The 19,998-nt window shown below is 47.5% G+C and overlaps 1 protein-coding gene across 1 annotated transcript in view; it reads left to right on the forward strand.

The window, feature by feature from the left end:
• The window catches only part of LOC121047451 (peptidase inhibitor 16), a 43,142-nt gene extending 33,992 nt beyond the window's left edge, over positions 1-9,150 (forward strand). The window contains exons 5-6 of the mRNA XM_040502676.1: positions 7,826-7,971; positions 9,059-9,150. Coding sequence (XP_040358610.1) covers positions 7,826-7,971; positions 9,059-9,150 — 238 coding nt within the window. The remainder of the gene's footprint in view (positions 1-7,825; positions 7,972-9,058) is intronic.
• Positions 9,151-19,998: the final 10,848 nt, after the last annotated feature.

Consider the following 19,998-nt stretch of genomic DNA (forward strand, 5'->3'; position numbering starts at 1 on the left):
GAAGTCGTCGAGGCGCACCGCCAGAGTCGAAGGAAGGGCTGTCACGACTTGCGACACAAAGAGCTCGACACTGTCGGTGGAAGAGGCAGCTAGAGAGGGGCCTTCGGGATCCCGTGACAGCGTGTCAGCAGTGGCCAGGTACTTCCCCGGAACGTACCGTACTGAAAACTGGTACCGCAGAAGTCTGATGCGGAAACGCTGGATGCGGGGAGGCATAAGGTCGAGGTCGGCAGTGCCTAACAACCTGACGAGTGGCTGGTGATCAGTCTCAGCAGTGAAGCTGAGGCCACGCAAAAACTCTTCAAAGCGCTGCACTGCCCACGAGACTCCGAGCGCTTCTTTTTCTATCTGACTGTACCGTTCTTCAGCGGCTGTCAAGGCACGCGATGCAAACGCGACCGCTCGGCGTTCCCCTGACGGTTGCTCCTGTAGGAGTACGGCGCCCAGGCCGTACGAGCTGGCATCAGCAGATACAGTCGTGGGGTACTCGGGGTTGTAGCGGGCGACGCAAGAGCTGGAGGCCACCATCTTCTTCAGCGACTCGAAGGCGGAAGCTTGGGCTGATCCCCAGGTCCATACTGTATCCTTGTTGAGGAGGAGTCTGATCGGAGCAGTCGTGGCCGACACATTCGGCAAGAATCGTCCAACGTGGTTCAGAAGGCCCAGGAGGCGTCGCACCCCATGTACATCCGTCGGAGGTCGCATATTCGTGATGGCGGAAACCTTGTCTGGGTCAGGTGCGATGCCTTTGGCACTGACGATCACCCCCAGGAACTTGACGGACGACACACCAAACTGACACTTGGAGGCATTAAGGGTGACGCCAGACTGCTGGAGTCTCTTGAGGACGGCGTCGAGTCTAGCATCGTGCTCCGGTCTGTCCCTGCCGAAAACGAGGATATCATCCACCATGTTGACGCACCCGTCGAGACCCTCGAGAATGCGCGACATCTGGCGTTGGAACACCTCTGGGGCCGAGGTGATGCCGAAGGGAAGGCGCCTGTAGCAGTAACGCCCAAAGGGCGTGATGAATGTTGTGTATTCCTGGCTGCTTTTGGAGAGACGAACTTGATGAAACCCTGACGACGCATCGAGTTTCGAGAAAACGACAGCGTTTCCCAGTAGTCCCAGGACCTGGTCGATGGTCGGCATCAGGTGTCTCTCCCGTAGAACGACCTGATTAAGCTTGGTCAGGTCAACGCAGAGGCGATAGCCACCAGCAGCCTTGGGTACCACAACAAGTCCGGCGCACCACGCCGTAGGCGTCTCAACACGTCGGATGACGCCTTCTCTCTCCATTCTGTCGAGTTCATCTTTCACCACCCCGCGGAGAGGAATGGGGATCCTTCTGGGTACGCTTAGCGAGAAGGGCACAGCTCCGGGCTTGATGCGAATATGGTACACATCAGGCATTGTACCGAGTCCCGTAAAGAGCGGAGCCGCAGCTGCAAGCGGCGTCGGGGCAGGCGACGACGGGGCGGGCGGCGACGGTGTCGTCTTCGGTAGGTCGGCGTCGGTTATTGAATCGACAAAATTGACGACCCTTAGAACGACGATTGCAGCGTAGCCTAGCAGAGGAGTGTCTACGCCGCCGACAACGTACAGCTTCTGGTGCACTGTCCGACCTCGCCATGCCAGGGTAGCCGGGAACGTACCGAGAAGATTGAGACGGCAGCGTCCCGGACCGACGAGTTGCTCGCCCGTGGGTTGGTCCAACGAGGCAGGACATCCCGGAAAAGAGCCGGGGACAACAGAAACGTCCGCGCCGGAATCCACCTTGAACTGTAGGGGGAGGCCGTTGACGCGTACGACGACGTACCGGCCGGACGCTTGCGACGATTCAACGGAGTGCAGCTGGATAAGGCCGAGGCGCTTCGTTCTGGAGCGGCAAACTGCTGCGAAATGTCCCTTTTTTCGGCAGTGGTTGCATGTAGCCCTCCTGGCTGGACACTCAGAACGTGAGTGCGGTGCGTTGCCGCAGTAGTCACACGACGCTTTCGACCCACGAGGGTAGCTGTCCCGGCCCTTGTCCCGGCCCTGGTCCCGGCTTCGAGAAGGTTCTCGAACTTTGGAGGCAGGCGCCATCTTGGTTGACTTTCGCGACGCAGCGTCAATGTTGAGGGGACTCGGCTGCGAAGTCGTTGCTTGACGTTTCTTCTCGTTTTCAGCGTCCTCATGTTGTCGAGCCAGCAGGAGCGCTTCTTGGAGTGTCAATTTCGGGTTCCGGCAAAGTTGGTCGGACAGACGCGAGTCGTGCAGCCCGACGACGAACCGGTCTCGTACGATGCGGTCTTCCACCTCCGGTGCCGGGTAGTTGCACTTTTTGACGAGGCTACGCAACGCCGTGAAGAACGCGTCGACGGTCTCGCCCGCCAACTGCGTGCGCTTGTGGAAGCGACTTGACTCATACACCTCGTTGACGGGGTGCACGAAGTAGCCCGTGAGCTTGGCTGCGACGTCGGCGTAGGAGCGGTAGGCCTCGTCGTCCGGCATGATGGACGAAAGGACCACGCGAGCTTGGGGACCCATGCAGTATAGGAGGGTGCGCACTTTGGTTTCCTCCGAAGCGACGGACAGGCCCGATGCGAAGGAGTAATCTTCAAATTGCTGGAGCCAGGCGGGCCACAGGCTGGCTTCGTCGAACGTGAACGGCGGCGGGGCCCGTAGCGAGAAGGCAGCAGCTGACGGCAGGAGCGGCGAGACAGCGGAAGTTTCCTGGGTGTCGGGCATCTTGGCACTTCTGACACCATGAAGAAGGCTCGAGCGCGCAAGGATCAGGCGCGAGCGGCCGAGGCGGCCGAGAGTGAGTCGACCCGCCAGCCACGTGGTTCGGTTGAGAAAAAAGCCCCTGGTTTATTCCGCACATTGTTTAAATACACCATTCCAAAACCCGAAGGTGGCGCCACGATTCATAGTTGTTCTGTCGCTACACTAGCGTCCTCTACAGAAACTGTAAATACCACATTGCAGAAGCTGACGCTGAGACCGAACAGAGAAAATGATAACAGTTAGGGAGAGTTTAAAGGGGCACTGACACCCCAAAGGTCGTATTTATTTTTATTGTCTAAAACGATGCAAGTTGCAGTCATAGAAACGCAAAAAAAACCGCATCGCGAAAAAAAATTTTCCCACGCGCGCGCGCGCCTTTTTATTTTTGGCGTTTGATTTTCCCGCCTCTCGCCTCCTCGCTTCTTTTGATCGGTGACGTCAAAAATCAGGAAATTTAGAAGCTTTGTAGGCGACATCTTTATAACATTTAATAACGGCAATCGTAAAACATGTTTTTTAACGCAATTGCGAACGCACTACGGCCCTTCTTTTTGAAATACCAAAAATCGGGAGTTCGTTGTGGTGCCGTCTCCTGGATTTGTATCCTCCAACGGAAAACAGGCGACACCGCTCAAAACCGGTCCGCCGTAACGCCACCGCTCACTCCTTTCCTCCTCGCTTTGGGTCGCCATGGCAACAGCAGGGAGTGGTGAAAGAAAGTCGACTCTCAGGTCTCCGCGATTTTTGACGTCAAGGCACCGGCGCCGATCGCGCGGGAACTTCGAATTCGGCATTTGGAAATTGTTTTTTTACTTCACAAATACTGAATTCCCAAATTTTGAGGGTAATGTCCCGGCATCGTTTTCAATCGTTTCGGATAATAAAAAAAAATATGATTTTGATGTGTCAGTGCCCCTTTAAACGAACTAAGGAAAGGATTTTCTCCGTTTTGAAACGAGACATGTGCAGGGGCAGCTGAGCTTGACGTTGACGAACCATCTGCTCCAACGCAAGGAGAAAGAAAGACTCCGTGCCACTATGATGATGGATCCGCAGGTTATGTACACCCGTCCTTTGACGTGTATTGACAGCGGTTCTACGAGGCAGTTGACGCGGTACACTCCTCTCTAAACGACAGGTATCCGCCTTCGACGTGACAGCACATGACTCACATTGAGCGCTTTGTAACACGTGAAGACAGCAGATACCTCTTTGAGTTTTACGGAACAGTCTGGACACCTTAAGCTGTACCGTGATATGCTCATTGATATTTATAAGCAACGGTATATGCCAACCAGCAGATTTCAGGGTGTTGTAGAGGTATTCTCGGGCGGGCCCTAGCTCTTGCCAGAAATGGCTAGGCGGGTTAAAATTGCATTTACCATTCCTGTCATATCATGCACGTCAGAAAGGTCGTTTTCCTGTCTCCGTCGCATAAAAATGTATGTGAGGTCCACCATAGGGCATGCCCACTTAAATCATGTTGCACGTCTGCGTGGCCACAAAAATCTCACCCGCAGAATAAACCTCAAGGGCATTGCCGATGACTTTAATAAGCGGTCAACTGTACGACGAAGGACTTTTTTTTTTCCACTGAGGGCATAGGTTTGTGCAAAATTGCAGTGTCCGTTTTTTCTTTATTTTGTTTGTATAACATGGGCGCTTACACTCGTATTTTAGTTCCGTTCCGTTACACCATAAGTCGCTCGTTAACCTCTTAATATTGCTTTTCATATAAGAGTTTGTCCGCAGTTGTCTGTCTCCGGCTGTGATTGTTTTTTGTTATTGTATAACTGTTGAAAATAATTTTTTTAGTTGAAATTGGGCGTACTTGCACATTTTCCCTCGATTCTGACGATTAGATCAAATTGCGTTTAATGAAGTGAGTCACGCTCGTTTTGTTTTGTTTGCTCTCGCATTTTCTGAATATGGAACTTCAAACTACTTTGCTATATATATTAGAAAATAAATAGTTTCTGGACAAAAATGTCAGATGTGAATGGACAGCACTGATGACGTATTTGCCTCTTCATGTGAAGAAAAAAAAAAGTAACTGACGATGCCTGAGTGCCTGCATGCTTGTGAAACTACTAGAAAGCAGCGTCTCCTTACGGGGTGGGAGAGGGGGAGGAGGAGGTAAAATCAGAGAGAGAGAGAGGTGAGAGAGGGCAATGGGGGAGGAGGGCAGTGTGGAGACTGAAGGTGGCAACAAATCCCTCCCCCGGAAAATTGAAAACTCTCTTGCAAAGAGTTTTTGTGTCCAAAGTAATACGATTGCTGGGCCGTTTGCGCTAAACTGCGCCATAGTGCTTTCCCTGCTACATTATACCGGAATGTGAGGGATCTGCGCGAACATTGCGCCAAACCTTGATTTCACTTTCATAATTCTGAAGATATATAATTGCTCTAGCGCAGACTTGTACACGTTACTGAAAAATTGTAAGGAATTACATTTACAATTACTCAAGGCTAAATTGTAATTTATTACAATTACAATTACCCTTCCATAAATGTAAGTGACCGTTACTCCCAAAAGTAATCCGTTACTTTCGTGGCGTTACTTTCAACAATATTTTCCTCAATTAAGGAACAAAGGGAAGAAGGTTATTCAATTTCTTATTGTTGCCACCTGTTCCATTTATTGACCTTGCGTATTTTGAGCAATAGCTGACTCTCGAAAGACTCGTCAGACATTTTGTGTTATTTCTTAGTCAATGTGTCGACTGCTACGCTGAACACCATTTGAACTGAGGCACTGGATGGGAGTGCCATATTGTGCCTCACGAATGTTTTATGTTCTTCAATGAGGTTTTTCATCGAATCAATGGAAGTACTATTTACCTCGAAGATAGAGCTAAGCTTCGCCGTTGCAGCCGTTGCCGGATATTTGAGAGTTTTAGAAGAGTTGGTAACAGTAAGGTGATAATTTAATAATAAATAAGGTTTGGCTCGATATCTTTCTTCCTTTGGTTCTGAACAGGTCGAGCCTCGGTTGAGACGTTGGTGAATTACAAAAAAAAGTTTCCAATATTTAAATATAAGTAATCGAGAAGAAAACAACAGGACACTCATAACAACAATTAATTAGAACGTTGGTTAAAACAGGGAAATGTGAACACACGTTTGCCATGTGTACCTTTCTTGGTGCCGCTCAAAAACGCACGGAGCACGGACCGTCTGCAGTTTACTCCGGTGTTCTCCAGATAGACGTCCGCTGATGCCACGGGCAGCGAAGGGCAGAGAACTAAGTAAGCCGCGCAATGGCCCCACTCACGAGTTTCACTCTCTCCTCAAGCCAAGAATATCAAGTCTACGTTAGCCACCATTATGTTTTATTTATAAAACTATCTGCTTGAGAAAAGATCCGTCCTGCTGGGGTAAAAAACAGGAAGAAGAAAAAAGGAAGACTATTACCATTTTCGAAGTGCTCGCAAAAAGCTGACTCACAAAAAGGGTAACTGAGATGCAGATAACCTGGCTGGAATTCACAAATAAAGTGGGCCAAGCCTAAAAGTTGGACTACAAAAAAAGTAAATAGCTTTGAAAACATGGTCAAATAAGGTGAAAGAAGCAGGAAAAAAATACATCCTGTTTTCTAAAAGAAGATGATAAGTGAGCATCGACGAACCAGGATGCTTGTGGCAATAACACCGTCACATATTATCACATCTCTTTTAGTGGATTTTAGGGTAGACGGCGCGTTGCCTCGTGTTGTGACATTATGAAAATAATCGTAGTCACTATAACTGAGAGCGACATTGTTAATTCTTGTCTGTGCACTTAACGCCTTGAACTTCTCGAGGAGGCATACAATTCCTTGGTGTCTTCCTCTCCCCGCCTTCGATCCCGAAGAAAAAACGGATATAACTTCCCTCCCTCTCCCCCCTTTTTTTTGTAGAAATGTTTATTTGGATCTTTTGACATTGTTGTTAGGTTCAGGGGCTTGGTGTTGCAGAAAAAAAAAAGGCTTTGCGGAACTGAAGAGTGCCAAGCCTCCCTTTGCGCTGGTCAATTCGCGTGACAGTGTCACTGCGCTCAACTTTACCAAAATGAAAACGACTTTTTCTTTAGGAAAGGGGGGGGGGGGGGGGGGGCTAGTCCTAAAAAAATGTAACGGATTACAAGGAATCCGTTACGTAAAATATGTAAGGGAATTACTTTAAAATTACTCTAGCAGATATGTAATTATTCCGTTACTAAATTACCGATAAATGTAACGGATTACAAGTAATTTCGTTACTTGTAACGGATTACGTACAAGTCTGCTCTAGCGTCGCTACCACGCCGGATCATTACGATAGGCAATTAATTTCCGGAATTTTCGATTATCACCTCAAATAATCTGATTTTATTTCGTGTCAAACGCTGACAGTATTTGGAAGTTTCGCAATATTTCTCGTGTCCGTGGTCTTCTGACGGGGCGATTAACTTCGTTGAGTGCGCTTCTCACCGCACACTAGTGCAGTGCAGTGAAGCGACAACCGTGGAGTACGCATCGTGATTTTGCGTGTCTTGATTCGCCGCAGCGTAGCCACGTGCTGAGGGGAAAGCATTAATTCAAAGTGGGCCGCTACGCACAATTTCTAAATAACACTGCTGTTAGTATAGATTGCGATATCCTGGCGATATCTTTTTCCAATTCGAGATGTAGCGAGGATACTTTGCATGGAGATTTATATGAATTGTTCTGTTGCTTTGTTCTATACGGTAACTCTTTTGTTTAGTTAGCACTTTTGTATAGGGCTGGCACTCACTTAGTCGAGCTTAGCTCAAACGACGTTTTGGTGAACGCCGCCTTTTCGTCGAAAGACACTTCAGCGATTAGTCGGCCGCCGCGAAGCGCAGTTGAGGGGTGGGCTAGGTGGGTTAATATTTTTGTAATGAGCTGCCGCAGACTGTCGCGGGGGAGGAAAACGAAAGCCAAGCTGCGTCTCCTCTCGATCTCACCGTGGTGACGTCAGAATGCGAGTGCAAGGCTTTGGTTAACCTGCAGCAGGGTGATACAGAGTGGTCCGCTAGCAGAGTGATACGCAGAGGCGCGGGCTTCTTGTCGCAGGGGCAACGAGTTGAGTCAGCACGTGTACCTGGCCGGCGAATCGTGCAGCCAGTGCCCCAAGGGAACCTGCTGCTCCTCCTCCTCCTGCCCTCCCGCGCGGACCAGTGCGACCAACGCCTCGCCGGCAGCCTTCACAGGCCTCTGCAGTGAGTCCATCGGCCCGTCGCTCTATGTAAAAATTCGTCCCCCTCCTCCTAAAAGAAGAAAAAAAAAAAAAAATCCCGTGCGCATAGGCATGTTTTTGATCGAACTCACGGAGCTGCGAGATATTGGACTGCTGTGTCGAAAGGATTTTCTCTCGGTTTGATAGCTATGATCGTATTCTGTGGAAAACTAAGCGCATGCCCCAGTGAAAACCAAACAAAACGAAAAGAGTTTGTCTGTTACGCATTAAAGAGCATATAAGATAGTATAAAACCACTGACGTCGGAACGCGAAAAAGGGGGGGGGGGGGGGGGACAGTTGCTTTTGTTTGCGTTGTAGATGAGAGTCGTTGCGTCTTGTATAAATAAAATACAGCACAGATGAGTAAATTGGCGACTGTCGACATTAACCCTTTCGCGGTCGGTTGTGTTTAAGTTCTCCCAAAGACGTGTCCAAAGTGGTCGGGTTTCTTTCAGAGGCGTAGTACAACGAATAGTTCAATGCTCAGCGCATTTAATTATTTAACGGGAATACGTACAGTGCTTGCACGCTGTAAATATTGAGAAGCATCGGACGTGAAAGCGAAAAGGTGTCTTCTTTCTTCCATTTGGTTTCATTTTGCCACCATCGCTTCCACAACATTTCGGCGGTCCGACTGCATACAGAAAGTGCTTTATAGATCCTTTCCATTGATTGATGAGCTCTCATCCTCTGAATTCAGTTTTATGCGTTGAAAGACTGAGCTGGAAGAGCCGGGCTGCGATTGGCCAGTATGTCGCCATGATCAGCCGACGCGCAAAGCGACCATCTCCTGCGTACCACGTGTACGGAGTGTCGAATTTCAAACAATATAAGTAGCCCCGGCAAGGTGAAATACGGTGCGAATTTGCCACTAACGATCCTTGCAAAGACATAACAAATAGCAGAACCTAGGGAGCGCGCGATTTCACGTTTAGGCAGTACCTTTGAAATATGTAATCGCCGCCGTAAATGTACGCCGTCCATCAAAGGGTGTAAAATAAAAAGACTCCGTCGGGTTTGTAGTGTATACGCCAGCATGAATGAGCTCTCCGAGTTTTACTTCTGCAGCCTGTGAACACGAGAGATTACCGAATATTTTCACCGCTCAGTGTTTTAGCTACAAGTTTTCGCCGCAATTAGTTTATGCGTACATACTCTAACTATACGGTAATACTATTAAAATGAGGGGGAACGGATGGATTTAAATTTGATCTAGATATAAACTAAGAAGCACGTACGCGTCATGCGAATTAATTGTGTACTTTTTAACTTCGCTTGTCTGGGGAGATCAAATGCATATTCACTCGGTGCAGGTGCCAGCGTGAAATACAGAAAACGAAGTGAATCATATTATTAAAAGGGCAGTGCAACAAAATTCGTACTTTGCGCGAATGCCGTTTAGAACGAATTCCTGACTTTCATGACCAATAAAACACGCGTTTGTTTTATCTCCAGGCTATAAATGTCTATACTTCGTTTCAGCTTCGGTCCGAGCGCGGCCAATGTTATGAGCCGAAGGGCCAATCAGACAGCGAAACAGCCACAACGTCATGGCGTGCTCTCTGCAGTTGACAGGACAAGCAGATATTCGCCGTGTCTCTGTGCGTGCTCCTCCGCCGGCTAGTCCTATCAGGCACAGAGAGCACGCCATGACGCTGCGCTTTTTTGCGCTGTTTGATTGGCCCTTCGGCTCATAAAATCGGCCGCGCTCGGACCGAAGCTGAAACAAAGTAAAAAAAAAAAAAAAAAAAAAACAGCAGCATTAATTTTTTTAACTTGCAGCCAGCACAAGCGGGCACGTGATTTGGAGCCGATTATATGCCGCCTATGTTGATCATATCTATACGCGTTGAGTTTGGCAAAGCACACGCGATGAGTTCCAGGCATTGTTATGGTTCGGCTGTTAGGCACTTTTAGTAAGTCGTTACCGTGTTCCGTGTACCGCACTACCGGAGCCTTTGAAGCATGCTTTTAAGCGCGCGCCCCGCAGTCGCGGTGCCACTCGGGCGCGCGCTTAAAAGCATGTCTCAAAGACTCCGGTAGTGCAGTAAGCGGAACCGGGCAACGGTGTGCTGAAAGTCTCTATTGTCGTCATTGCCGCGATTGGACGCGAGCCATTTACCCGAATGCTTTTCGAGCTATTGGCACTCCAGCGAAATCGACGGCACTTGGCGGGTATAACACAAAGCTGTGCTGGTGGCAGGTTCGCCTTTTCGAGCGAATCAAATATTCACAGCGCCTGGCGGTCTAAAGACGAAGTCATGAAAGTGGGTTCAAAAACACGTGGTGAAAATCGCCGATTGGGCAGGAGTTCGAGCGGCTCTTTATCGAGCTTGTTGTCCCCACGGCCCGGTGTTTACTAACACAGCATAACAAAGAAATTGAACCTCGCCTAGCACGTTCTGGGCACGTGCGCTTCGCTCTGACCAGTGCTTTGGTTGCACGAGGAGCGGCCTTCGAATCGTCATCTTCGGTTTCTCACATCAAAAACAAACAAGGAAATTCGGTTTGTTGTCGCTATAGAGTTATTATATTATACGCTAGAGGTACATCTGGCGCTAGTGTGTTGACGCAAATTCATTCCTATGTGAAAAAGTGAGTGCATTTTCTCCTTGCGCTCGATCATAAGAGCAAATATCCCGAATAATTCGTACATACTAGGTAGCTTGGAACATTCTTCAGTCAGGCAGACGAAAAAATAGGCCAATTACGGCGTTTTTCTTTCCAATTCATTGCATCAAAAACGGTGCTAAAACGGCTTCGTACATGCATTTTTGTGAATTGTCGGCAGTGGCGTACCAACTTGTCTTTGAGTGAGGGGGCAAACCAGACCCCCTTCCCAAGTGCCGGGGGCCGGGATCAAAATAAATTGAAGGCCACGTAATATATTCCGATTTCAAATAGGTAGGTACTGTTTATTATTTCTGCTTCGTGTGAAGATGCTTGTTCTACGTTCAAAACATCACCCGCAGGCTCGAATAACAGCTACCCGGCGGAGAAAACAATACGAAGAGACAGCTTTCACAGCCCACGTACTTTATCCCTTACGTTTTGAATGTTTTTATCTGCTCATAAAGATGCACAAAGGGGTCATTTTCATATAGTGACAGGACTGGCATATTAGCAATATATAAGCATCACCGGAATGCTTGCGAACCTTGGACACACTCTACGTTCTTACAATTAATAACGAGCGTGTTGGTTAATATATACAAAACTTGAAAGTATAAAACAGCGATGATGAGGACGGGAACAGGACATCTTTGAAAGATGTCCTGTTCCCGTCCTCGTCCTCGTTGTTTTATGTTTCAAAATTTGTCTCTACGTTCTTTTCTATTGCTATTTTGTTTTGAATCGTCGATTGTTTTTACACAACTTCTGCGGAACACATGTTTGGGACTGAAATGTAGCGAAGTTAAGAATCGTTCACTGATGAAGAAAAATGTGCTAACTAGAGCAATTGCAGTTTTACAATATTAACTAAGGTACATACTAGTTAGTACGATCCAAAACACCAAAGTGTTCCATGTTATTTTTCGGCGAAGAGACAATATGCACGCGCGTTTTGCCAAAGGAATGCACAGGTGCACCGCAAAAGTTGACTTGTTGCTGTACGCGTCAATTTGCGTCATAGAAGTCGCATATACACTAGCACCAGTTGAACCTCTAGCGTACATTATAATAATTTTATGGTTATCCGCACAGCTGAAGGGTACCGCTAGAGTAGTGACTGTTCAATATTATTTTAATCGAATATTGTTGCACCGCCCCTCTAAACAAGTTGGTTGGACGTACTTGCGTGATTTTATATCGTACACGGCCAAAATTTAATTGATTTAAGCCTTTACCGAACGATGTGTATTTCCATCACAAGCTGGGTCAAAAACGTCGCTTTTTTATCGATTCCGAATAAAGCGATTGAGTGTAACCGAGTTAAATACGGGATCTGCTTTTTAAGTTCTCTTCTTGACTTGCGAAATAATGTCCCTTTTAGTGTGTGCCTTGTTCGATGTTCTCAAGGCGTTCCCCTCTTTCGCAAGAGTACCAAATTGAACGCTGCGGACAACGTAAACAAGCTAAGAGCCTGACATCTGTTTGCCGACTGCCCGGCATGTCTTGTCTGAGTCAATATAAGAACGACTACACTCCGTTTCACTTTACGATGGACCGCAGAGAAGGCTACGGAGTCAGCGAAGCCAATACAAGGCCCATGTGAGGTTCACGTAACCTTCGGGAGGGGAATGCGCAGCGACCCGGAAGACGCGTTGTCACGTAATGTCTGCACAGTGCCGGATTGGCTGGGATTGGTCAGAGCATCCGCTGCGGTCAATCGTATACGCTTGGCTGTGCCCAACTGCGGTTTCCTCTCCGATTGCAGAGTAAATATTGCGAAAGGACCTTCTAACATCAGACACGTGCACGTACACCTTCGTTGCTAAGGGGCCCCAACAACCGTCTTCTTGCTTTTGGGTACGGCGAAAGTTTGATGCGATCGAAACTGTGTATCTCCAAGTAGAATAGTCGTCGTCTTGGAGATATAGCTTTACTTTTCTTGTTTGTTTTATATATCGCTTTAAGCACGAGGCAATAGATACGCAGGGGTTCATTAATGGACATCACGTACAGAACAGGGTTCGAGGCTTTGTTGTGTGAACGTTGGTTCCTCCCTGTTTATACTTATTTTGTTACCACTCATCAACTTGCTACATATATTTAGGTTTCAGTCTCGAGGAGTTCCTCGTCTTACGTGTAATCTCTAGAGACTCAGGTCGTGATGCATTTGGAGACATACATTCGATTACCCATTTAGTTAGGCACACGTTACTGTACCATACTTTATGACTGCATAGATATTTCATGCCGGTCAAATACATCGTAATAATTTGACTAGAAATATCGGTTTTATAAGGCTTTGTAAAATCCTACGTAGATGCTGCAGCTGGAACTAATGGTGGATTGTTTGGGAATAGAAAAGAGGAAAAAATACTTTGCCCCAAACCTTAAAAAAAGTATATATATATATATATATATATATATATATATATATGTGTGTGTGTGTGTGTGTTTTCGTTTCTTACGTGTATCGATATTCAGAAACTGCGCGCTTGCTGCGACTATGGCGTTAGTGCTACCTGCGCTAAACATACATTCTTAAAGAAAATTCATACACTCTGAGAAAAAAAAAAGAATGAAATAGGTAGCATTGGCGCGTTTTCCATTCTTCTACTGACCCCCCCCCCCCCCCCCCCCCCCCCCCCTTTAAGCGGACAGAAGAGGAACGAGACGTTTTTGTCCTTCTCCAGACAGACGGAAGGAAAGTCTCGCCCTCCCGCATCATCTTTCAGTTTCGTTTTTCAGACACGTCGCACGCGTTGTTTAGTAAACGATGGACTGATTCACCGTCAGCTGCAGTGAAGGCCGCCTGTAATTCAGTCTCACAATCCAAACGCGCATAGAACTTTGGTTGCATTGACGTTTTTAGCACTAATTTTGTGAAACGAGCAAACGAAGCCGTTAGAAATAGCGAAGTTCCGAAATAGTGCCAGCAGTGCGTTCTAGACAGGCAGGGTTTTCTGCCGTGTGCCTCCGCGTCTGATGATACTACGTTCAGTTCTATTTCCTGTTACCAAATGCCAACCGACGGTCGCCGTGGTTTTGCTTTTCCGCGTGTCACCACTAACATTACCATAGCAGTGTTGTGCGTTATTAATTAACTCCGATGTCACCATGTGCTTCCCGTATTACTGATGTAACAGCAAGATGAGATGACATATACCGTCGCAGGTTGACATTCTGCTTTCCATTAAAAAAAGTTTCGACACGCCAAAAATGAAATATGACAGAACTATACTGCTAGGACGCATTGTATGTTCCTATACTCCTGCTAAATTTGTTTTGCAATTGGCGCTATAGTTTCGTCGATAAATCGATTTATACGCGGGTCCCTCGGATCCGCCCCATTCGAAAAGGCCGCCATGGCTGGGAGGCTGGTGACGTAGCCAGCCTCCCGCGCGGCGTCCCCTTGCACGCACTCGCAGACATGGCTCTCTTGGCGTATCGAGCGGCAGCTTCCTCGTTTACCTCCCGCGTTTCGAGCATGCGGTCCGTGACGATTATGTCTACGGCATCGCTCGCCTTGTCAAAGTGTTCGACAATGATCGCAGCAGCGATGAGAGTGATTGCTATCAAGATATGTTGGAAGCTGTTTATTCGGTTTTATAATGCTTTTATAGTATAAATTTGTACCTCACAAGCGCCCCCTTGGGGCGCTTGTGAGGTAGAAATAAATGAAATGAAATTTCGACTGTGACCCGCTGGCGACCAGCTCCAGCGACGGCGAGTTACGGACGAACTCACCGTGGTCACCGTCGTCCGGGAATGTCTCGCGGGCGCATGCAGGGTGGAAGGTCAACGGGCCGGGGGCCAGAGCGAGAATAGCGTTCGGGTTGCCGAGTTGCGTGAGCGGTTTCGATCGTTCCGCGGCGAGGAGAGCTTGGGCGATCATGGGGGCGCCTAGAATGAGAGAGCGTTCATGATCACGTGGTTTATGGACACCATGGTATGACTAACTCGGGCAGTGTTGCCTGGTCGCCAGATGAAAATGATAAAAATTCGTAAATTGATTATTGAAACTACCAGAGCTCTGAAAACCGCGTAACTTGGTGCATATACTAAGTAGCCTATGAGCATTCAATTTCAAGAATAATCTATCCGTTTAATTTTCGTGTCAACACCTCTTTAAAGGTCGATCAACAAGAATAAAATAGAAAACTCTGCCTCAATCTTCTTTCCATTCGGGAAAGAGCGATACCCTCCTTTCTGCGGGGAGTAGCTCAGAGACCCGCTCCTGTGGGAAGAGGAGGGGAGAAGAGTGCGATTGGGAATGGAGGAATGGAAACTAGAAACCGGTTTTCTGCCCGGCAGAAAAAGATTCAATAGATCGGCCTTTAAAGCGTTAGAAGGGGCAATGCAACGGTTTTTGTACTTTGCTCAAATACCGCTTAAAACAGATCCCTGACGCTAATGAGATGTGAAACACCCGTTTGTATTTCACCAGACGCAGCCGAAATCGCAGAAAAAAAAATTAAGATAGACGAGCAGCGTTCATTTCGCAGCTTGCAGCCAGAAGAAGCGGCCGCGTGATCTGGAACCGATTATATGCCGTTAGTCAGTGGCGTCACAGGGGGAATGCGGGGGGGGGGGGGGGGGGGGGGGGGACCGCCCCGGGTGCCCATACCCTAGTGACGCCACTGCCGCCAGTGTTGATCATAGCCACGCGCTGGAGTTGGCGAGGCAAAGGACACGCGCTGAATCCCAGACATTGTTATGGTTCGGCTATTGTCGTCATTGCAGCGAACGCTGCAACCACTACCCGAATGCTTGTCGAGCTATCGATTATCAGGAGCCCATATCGAGTGCCCACGAACTGCTCGGGTCCAATCTGTGAGCCGCATTCAAATGTCGTCAATGGGTGGTACTGCGACCGCCCAGCTACGCCACCAAGTTTTGCAATGGACAGATTGAATGAAAACGCTCGCTTTTGTCCTTGAAATTACACCGCAACGAAGGAGTTTCTTGGCCAGTGGCATTGCGTGCGAGTATCTTTGAATCCCTCTAGTGCCATTAAGCTCGTGTAAAGTGAAAAACATTCCATTTCAATATCGTTGCACCGCCCCTTTAAAAATACCGCTTAAGTGATTATGGTGCAATCATGATCGACCGGAGGGTAGTCATGTTGGAACGCTGGTCTCAGCCGTAGCTCCAATCACTGTGGCTCCAATCGTACGGGCCAATGTAACCGTCTTCTGCAATGATCCTGTTGACCCCATGGAGGTAGAGAGCTTCTGGAGGCGGCATCACATGACGCCAGGAGAGGTGGAACCGGGGGAGACTTCCGGTTTGGAGGGACACGGCCCCAAGAATGACCAAAACCAAAAGACGCTATTGGTCAAAAAGGAAAGCTGATTTAGCGCCACGACAGCTGTTTTGATCACCCTTGGGGGCGTTCCCACCAACCGCGACCTGAACTTCCGATAGGTTACAATATCGGTGATTGATTGTATATAGAGAATTGTTTCTTAGAGTGTATAATTTAAGGAGTTATGGGAGAGCTGCATCTCACGAAAGCTCTTTCCTTTATTTACTATGCCGCTTTTTGCTGCTTCTCGAAACGATGTCGTGCGCTCGCTGGTTTTCCCGGCCACAAGCCTCGGCTCCTTTATCGACGTCGAGATTTCCCTGTGGACACTGCGCTGTCTACACTATTCGAGATAACAGCTCTTCAGACTCCTGTCGCTGCTTTCTGTCGCCTAGCTAGCCCAGCTTGAGAGGGAAACGCTACAGAAGTATGCATGACATAGTTTCTCATACGGTTTGATCTACAGGGTGTTTCATCTAAAGCTGAAAGCCGCCTCGGTGGCTCCGAGAGAAAGCGCCGTTTAACCCAGATTTCGATTGCCCGTCAAAATGTCCCCATGCGGTCCGCATAAATCCTCAGTACTCCGCTGGGGCCTGCCAAACCCCCTGCTTTGGTTTAGTACATTAAGAACATAAAATTGGACTTAAAGGGATACTTCAACGAAATTTGAAATATTCCCGTCGTGTTAAAAAATAGATTGAATATGATCCACAATATCCGTAAATGACAATCGCACGTTTGTATATTGAGCCTGGTGGCTGTATTTTTCGTTATAAACGGCCCACTCTGGCAAGCGCTCGGAGAAGGCCTAGCGGAGATCACGTGACATTCAACGCAATCGTGACGTAGGTCGTCTCGGGACGAGCATAGCTACGGCGAGGCTGACGTCGAGACGATGGCCTAGTCGTTCCAGCCACCGAAGCGGCTGCTTTTGTACGAATTTTGAGTGACGGGTTGATCTTCTATTCGCAACTCCAGCGCGCTGCTCGCCCTCACGCGGACGAGCAGAGAACTAGAGGAACGGGGACGGCAGCGGCGGCGGCGGCGGCGCGGAAAAGGTGGCAGGGGCTGTCGGCCTTGATGCGTGAAACCGTTGTAACGAAACAAGTGAGCGCGTTAAAACTCTTTTGCTCCAACTCGCAACGGCGTTGCACGAAGGACCGGGATGTCTAATTTCATTAGGGACTTTTCGTAGATCGCATATGCTGCGGATTGCTGGTTTTCATTGTGCATGACCGCCAGCGGGAAGCACTCACTTGTTCGAATGACGTTTAAGCGAACGCCCACGTTTCACCGAATGACACTTTAGCGAATAGTCGGACGCCGCGAAGCAGCGTTTTCGGGTGGGCCAAATAGGTTCACATTTTTGTAATGAGCCGCCGCAGACTGTCGCCGCGAAGCGGCGTAAAGCGCAGCGCGGCGGATGGGTTAACGCGCGCCCCCGTTATTCGCTAAAACGTCGATTCGCTCAAATGTCGCTGTTCGCTAAAACTTCATTCGCTCGTGTGGTCTGGACCCACCGCCAGCTCGATCTGTGCTCGACGTGACGGCAAACACTCCCGCTAATAACGTAGAGCTCTAGCGTTTGGCCTATGAAAAGTCTATTCTTTGCCGTAAGTAGGAGAGAACTGGTCGCGCAACGGATATGTCGGGCAATACAAGTCGGGAAGGGATTTGCATTTTAAGGCCGTAGGAACATGACCATTTATTTTAAGCGCTTCTAAAAGATAAAATACGCGTACTTGCTTTTAGGTAATTACAAAATAAATAAAGAAATGCCCGAAGCATTTTAAGCGCGTCTGTGTTAGCCAACCGTTCGTGACAAGAGCTTAGAACCGGCAGTTTTGGTGAGAAGGGCCACAACGTTGCAAATAACAAGGTACAAAAAAAAAGTACGGTATATTAAAATATGCATTTTTGGTAAAGCAATGAATAAAACACCTACACCCCTAAACACGCCGATTATGGTAATAGGCAGTTTTAGCATAGCGCTAGCGCAGGCTACCGTTGGCTACCGTGATCAAGACAACGCTCCTGGCACGCGCTGAAAATTGTACTTCAAAGGCGCAACGCCAGCCTCCGGCTGTATTGCTGCACCGCACAGTAGCCTGCGGTAACAAACTTCCTATCAATAACCAGAGCAGTTTGATCACGTGTTGCAATACATTAAACCGAGACGATAAACAGCGAGTTGCGAGCCTGTGAAACAAAGGCATCAATGTAAACACTGCACTTCCGAAGCTTGACGGTCACCGTGCGCGGGTCTCCTTTTAGAGCACTAATGGCCAGGCATGGCGCAAACACGATATCTTCACCGTAAAACGCGCTCGCCCATCAAAAAGCTTCGCAAGTCGAGGTTTTTGCAACTTTTAAATATCAGCATGCTCCTTTTGCTAACGCGCATCAACATCTCAGTCACCTGTAATATGATCCTGTCCTAACCACTTCGCGTTTGCAGACAAATAAATCATTTTTAGCGCACTGACCAACGTCAGCGAGCAGGCGCACGGGAAACCGTGGAGAATCTATCCCCGTCTCTTCCACCATCTTAAAACTACCGCCCCGCAGTTGCGAATATAATCTTGTAGGGGGACAATAGAGACTTCTGCGACACACAAAACGGATTCTCGGGAAGACGGGAGTTCCTTCTTCCCCTCTTATCTCGTCGTGGCCGGAGGCGAGACACTCACCTTCACTAGCTGTCAAGGTTCCTAGACGGCAGGGATGGGCAGTATTTCAAATACAAGTATTTAAAATACGTATTTTAAATACTTTATGTATTTTGCATTTGTATTTAATTACAAATTGGGTAATGTATTTGACGTGTGTATTTAAATACTGAAACGTGGGTATTTCAGATACAATTGTAATTAAATACAATTTTGTGGGCGAAAATATTTCCCTCAATATATTGTCACGGCTCATCCTAACACGTGTCCAGAGCCGGAAGAAAACTACGTTCTGCTCCGAATGCAGTGTCTCTCAATCAAGCACAAGCGTTTAGTGACTTTGTGATTACGGTGCTAGTTCAGGGCAAGAATAGTGACGAAATCGACGTTCACAGGCAGACTGGCTAAATAAGTGCCTGTGACAACTTGTGATGCTTTCCAGCCTGATTTCCACCCATATTGTTGCCTGGAATTTTCTAAATGCGCGGGTCGTCCCAATTTTTGTAACTGGTGCGAGTTGCAATAATAAAAAATTCTCTAGCTCTGCGCGTATTGGTCGTCTCGGTTCTTTGTTGGTCTATACCAAGATGTAATCGACAAAAAAAAAAGCTGCTTGAAGCTCTGTACTTTTTTCGCCTATTACGTCCAAGCTGATTACATTTTTTTGTAATTATATTTCTATTACGTTACTAGAGCCTCGCACACTAACTCCCGAGTGTGCGATGCAAAATTAAAGTGAGATACCCAGAAACCCGTTGCAGGTGCCCTGAAGTCGCTGACGCACATTTTGAGGAATGTATTTGGCAAAGTATTTGGTGGAGACCAAATACATTTGGTTGTATTCGTATCTTGTACTTAAATGCTTTTTTGGAAATGTAATTAGATTTGTAATTAAATATTTTTGACGAAGTATTTTGTATTTGTATTTCGATACATATTTGCATGTATTTTGCCCATCCCTGCTAGACGGGCATTACAAGCGAGGCGTTAGCGACATTCACCAGGTGCTCTTTGCTAATCGTTTAATTCGTTTTAAAATTTCTTTTCGAGACTTTTTTAACAAGATATTGGTATATTCGATGTGATACTGCTCCTTTGAACACATATAGACCAAAAAAATGAGCGCCGAAAGTTCGTTGTAGGGTGATTTCAGATAAGATCAACCAAAGGGTGGCTGGTCGACATTTTTAAATCAACTGATGTTTTTATATGACATTGTCTAGTGTCTGGTATAAACGAATACACACTTAGTTTTGACCAGAAAAAAAAAAATTGGAGACAAGAAAAATCGTAAGGCAGGGAGAGGTGGACAGTTGCAATAACGCGCACTGATGGAGGGGGCAAGTTTGAAAGTGAATAATTAAAACAATAAAATTAGGAGAATTTTAAAACGTTTTACAAACAAACTATGGGTACAACTT

This window comes from Ixodes scapularis, unplaced genomic scaffold, assembly GCF_016920785.2.
Source record: "Ixodes scapularis isolate PalLabHiFi unplaced genomic scaffold, ASM1692078v2 PGA_scaffold0__279_contigs__length_252992795, whole genome shotgun sequence".
In the NCBI taxonomy this organism is placed as follows: domain Eukaryota; kingdom Metazoa; phylum Arthropoda; class Arachnida; order Ixodida; family Ixodidae; genus Ixodes; species Ixodes scapularis.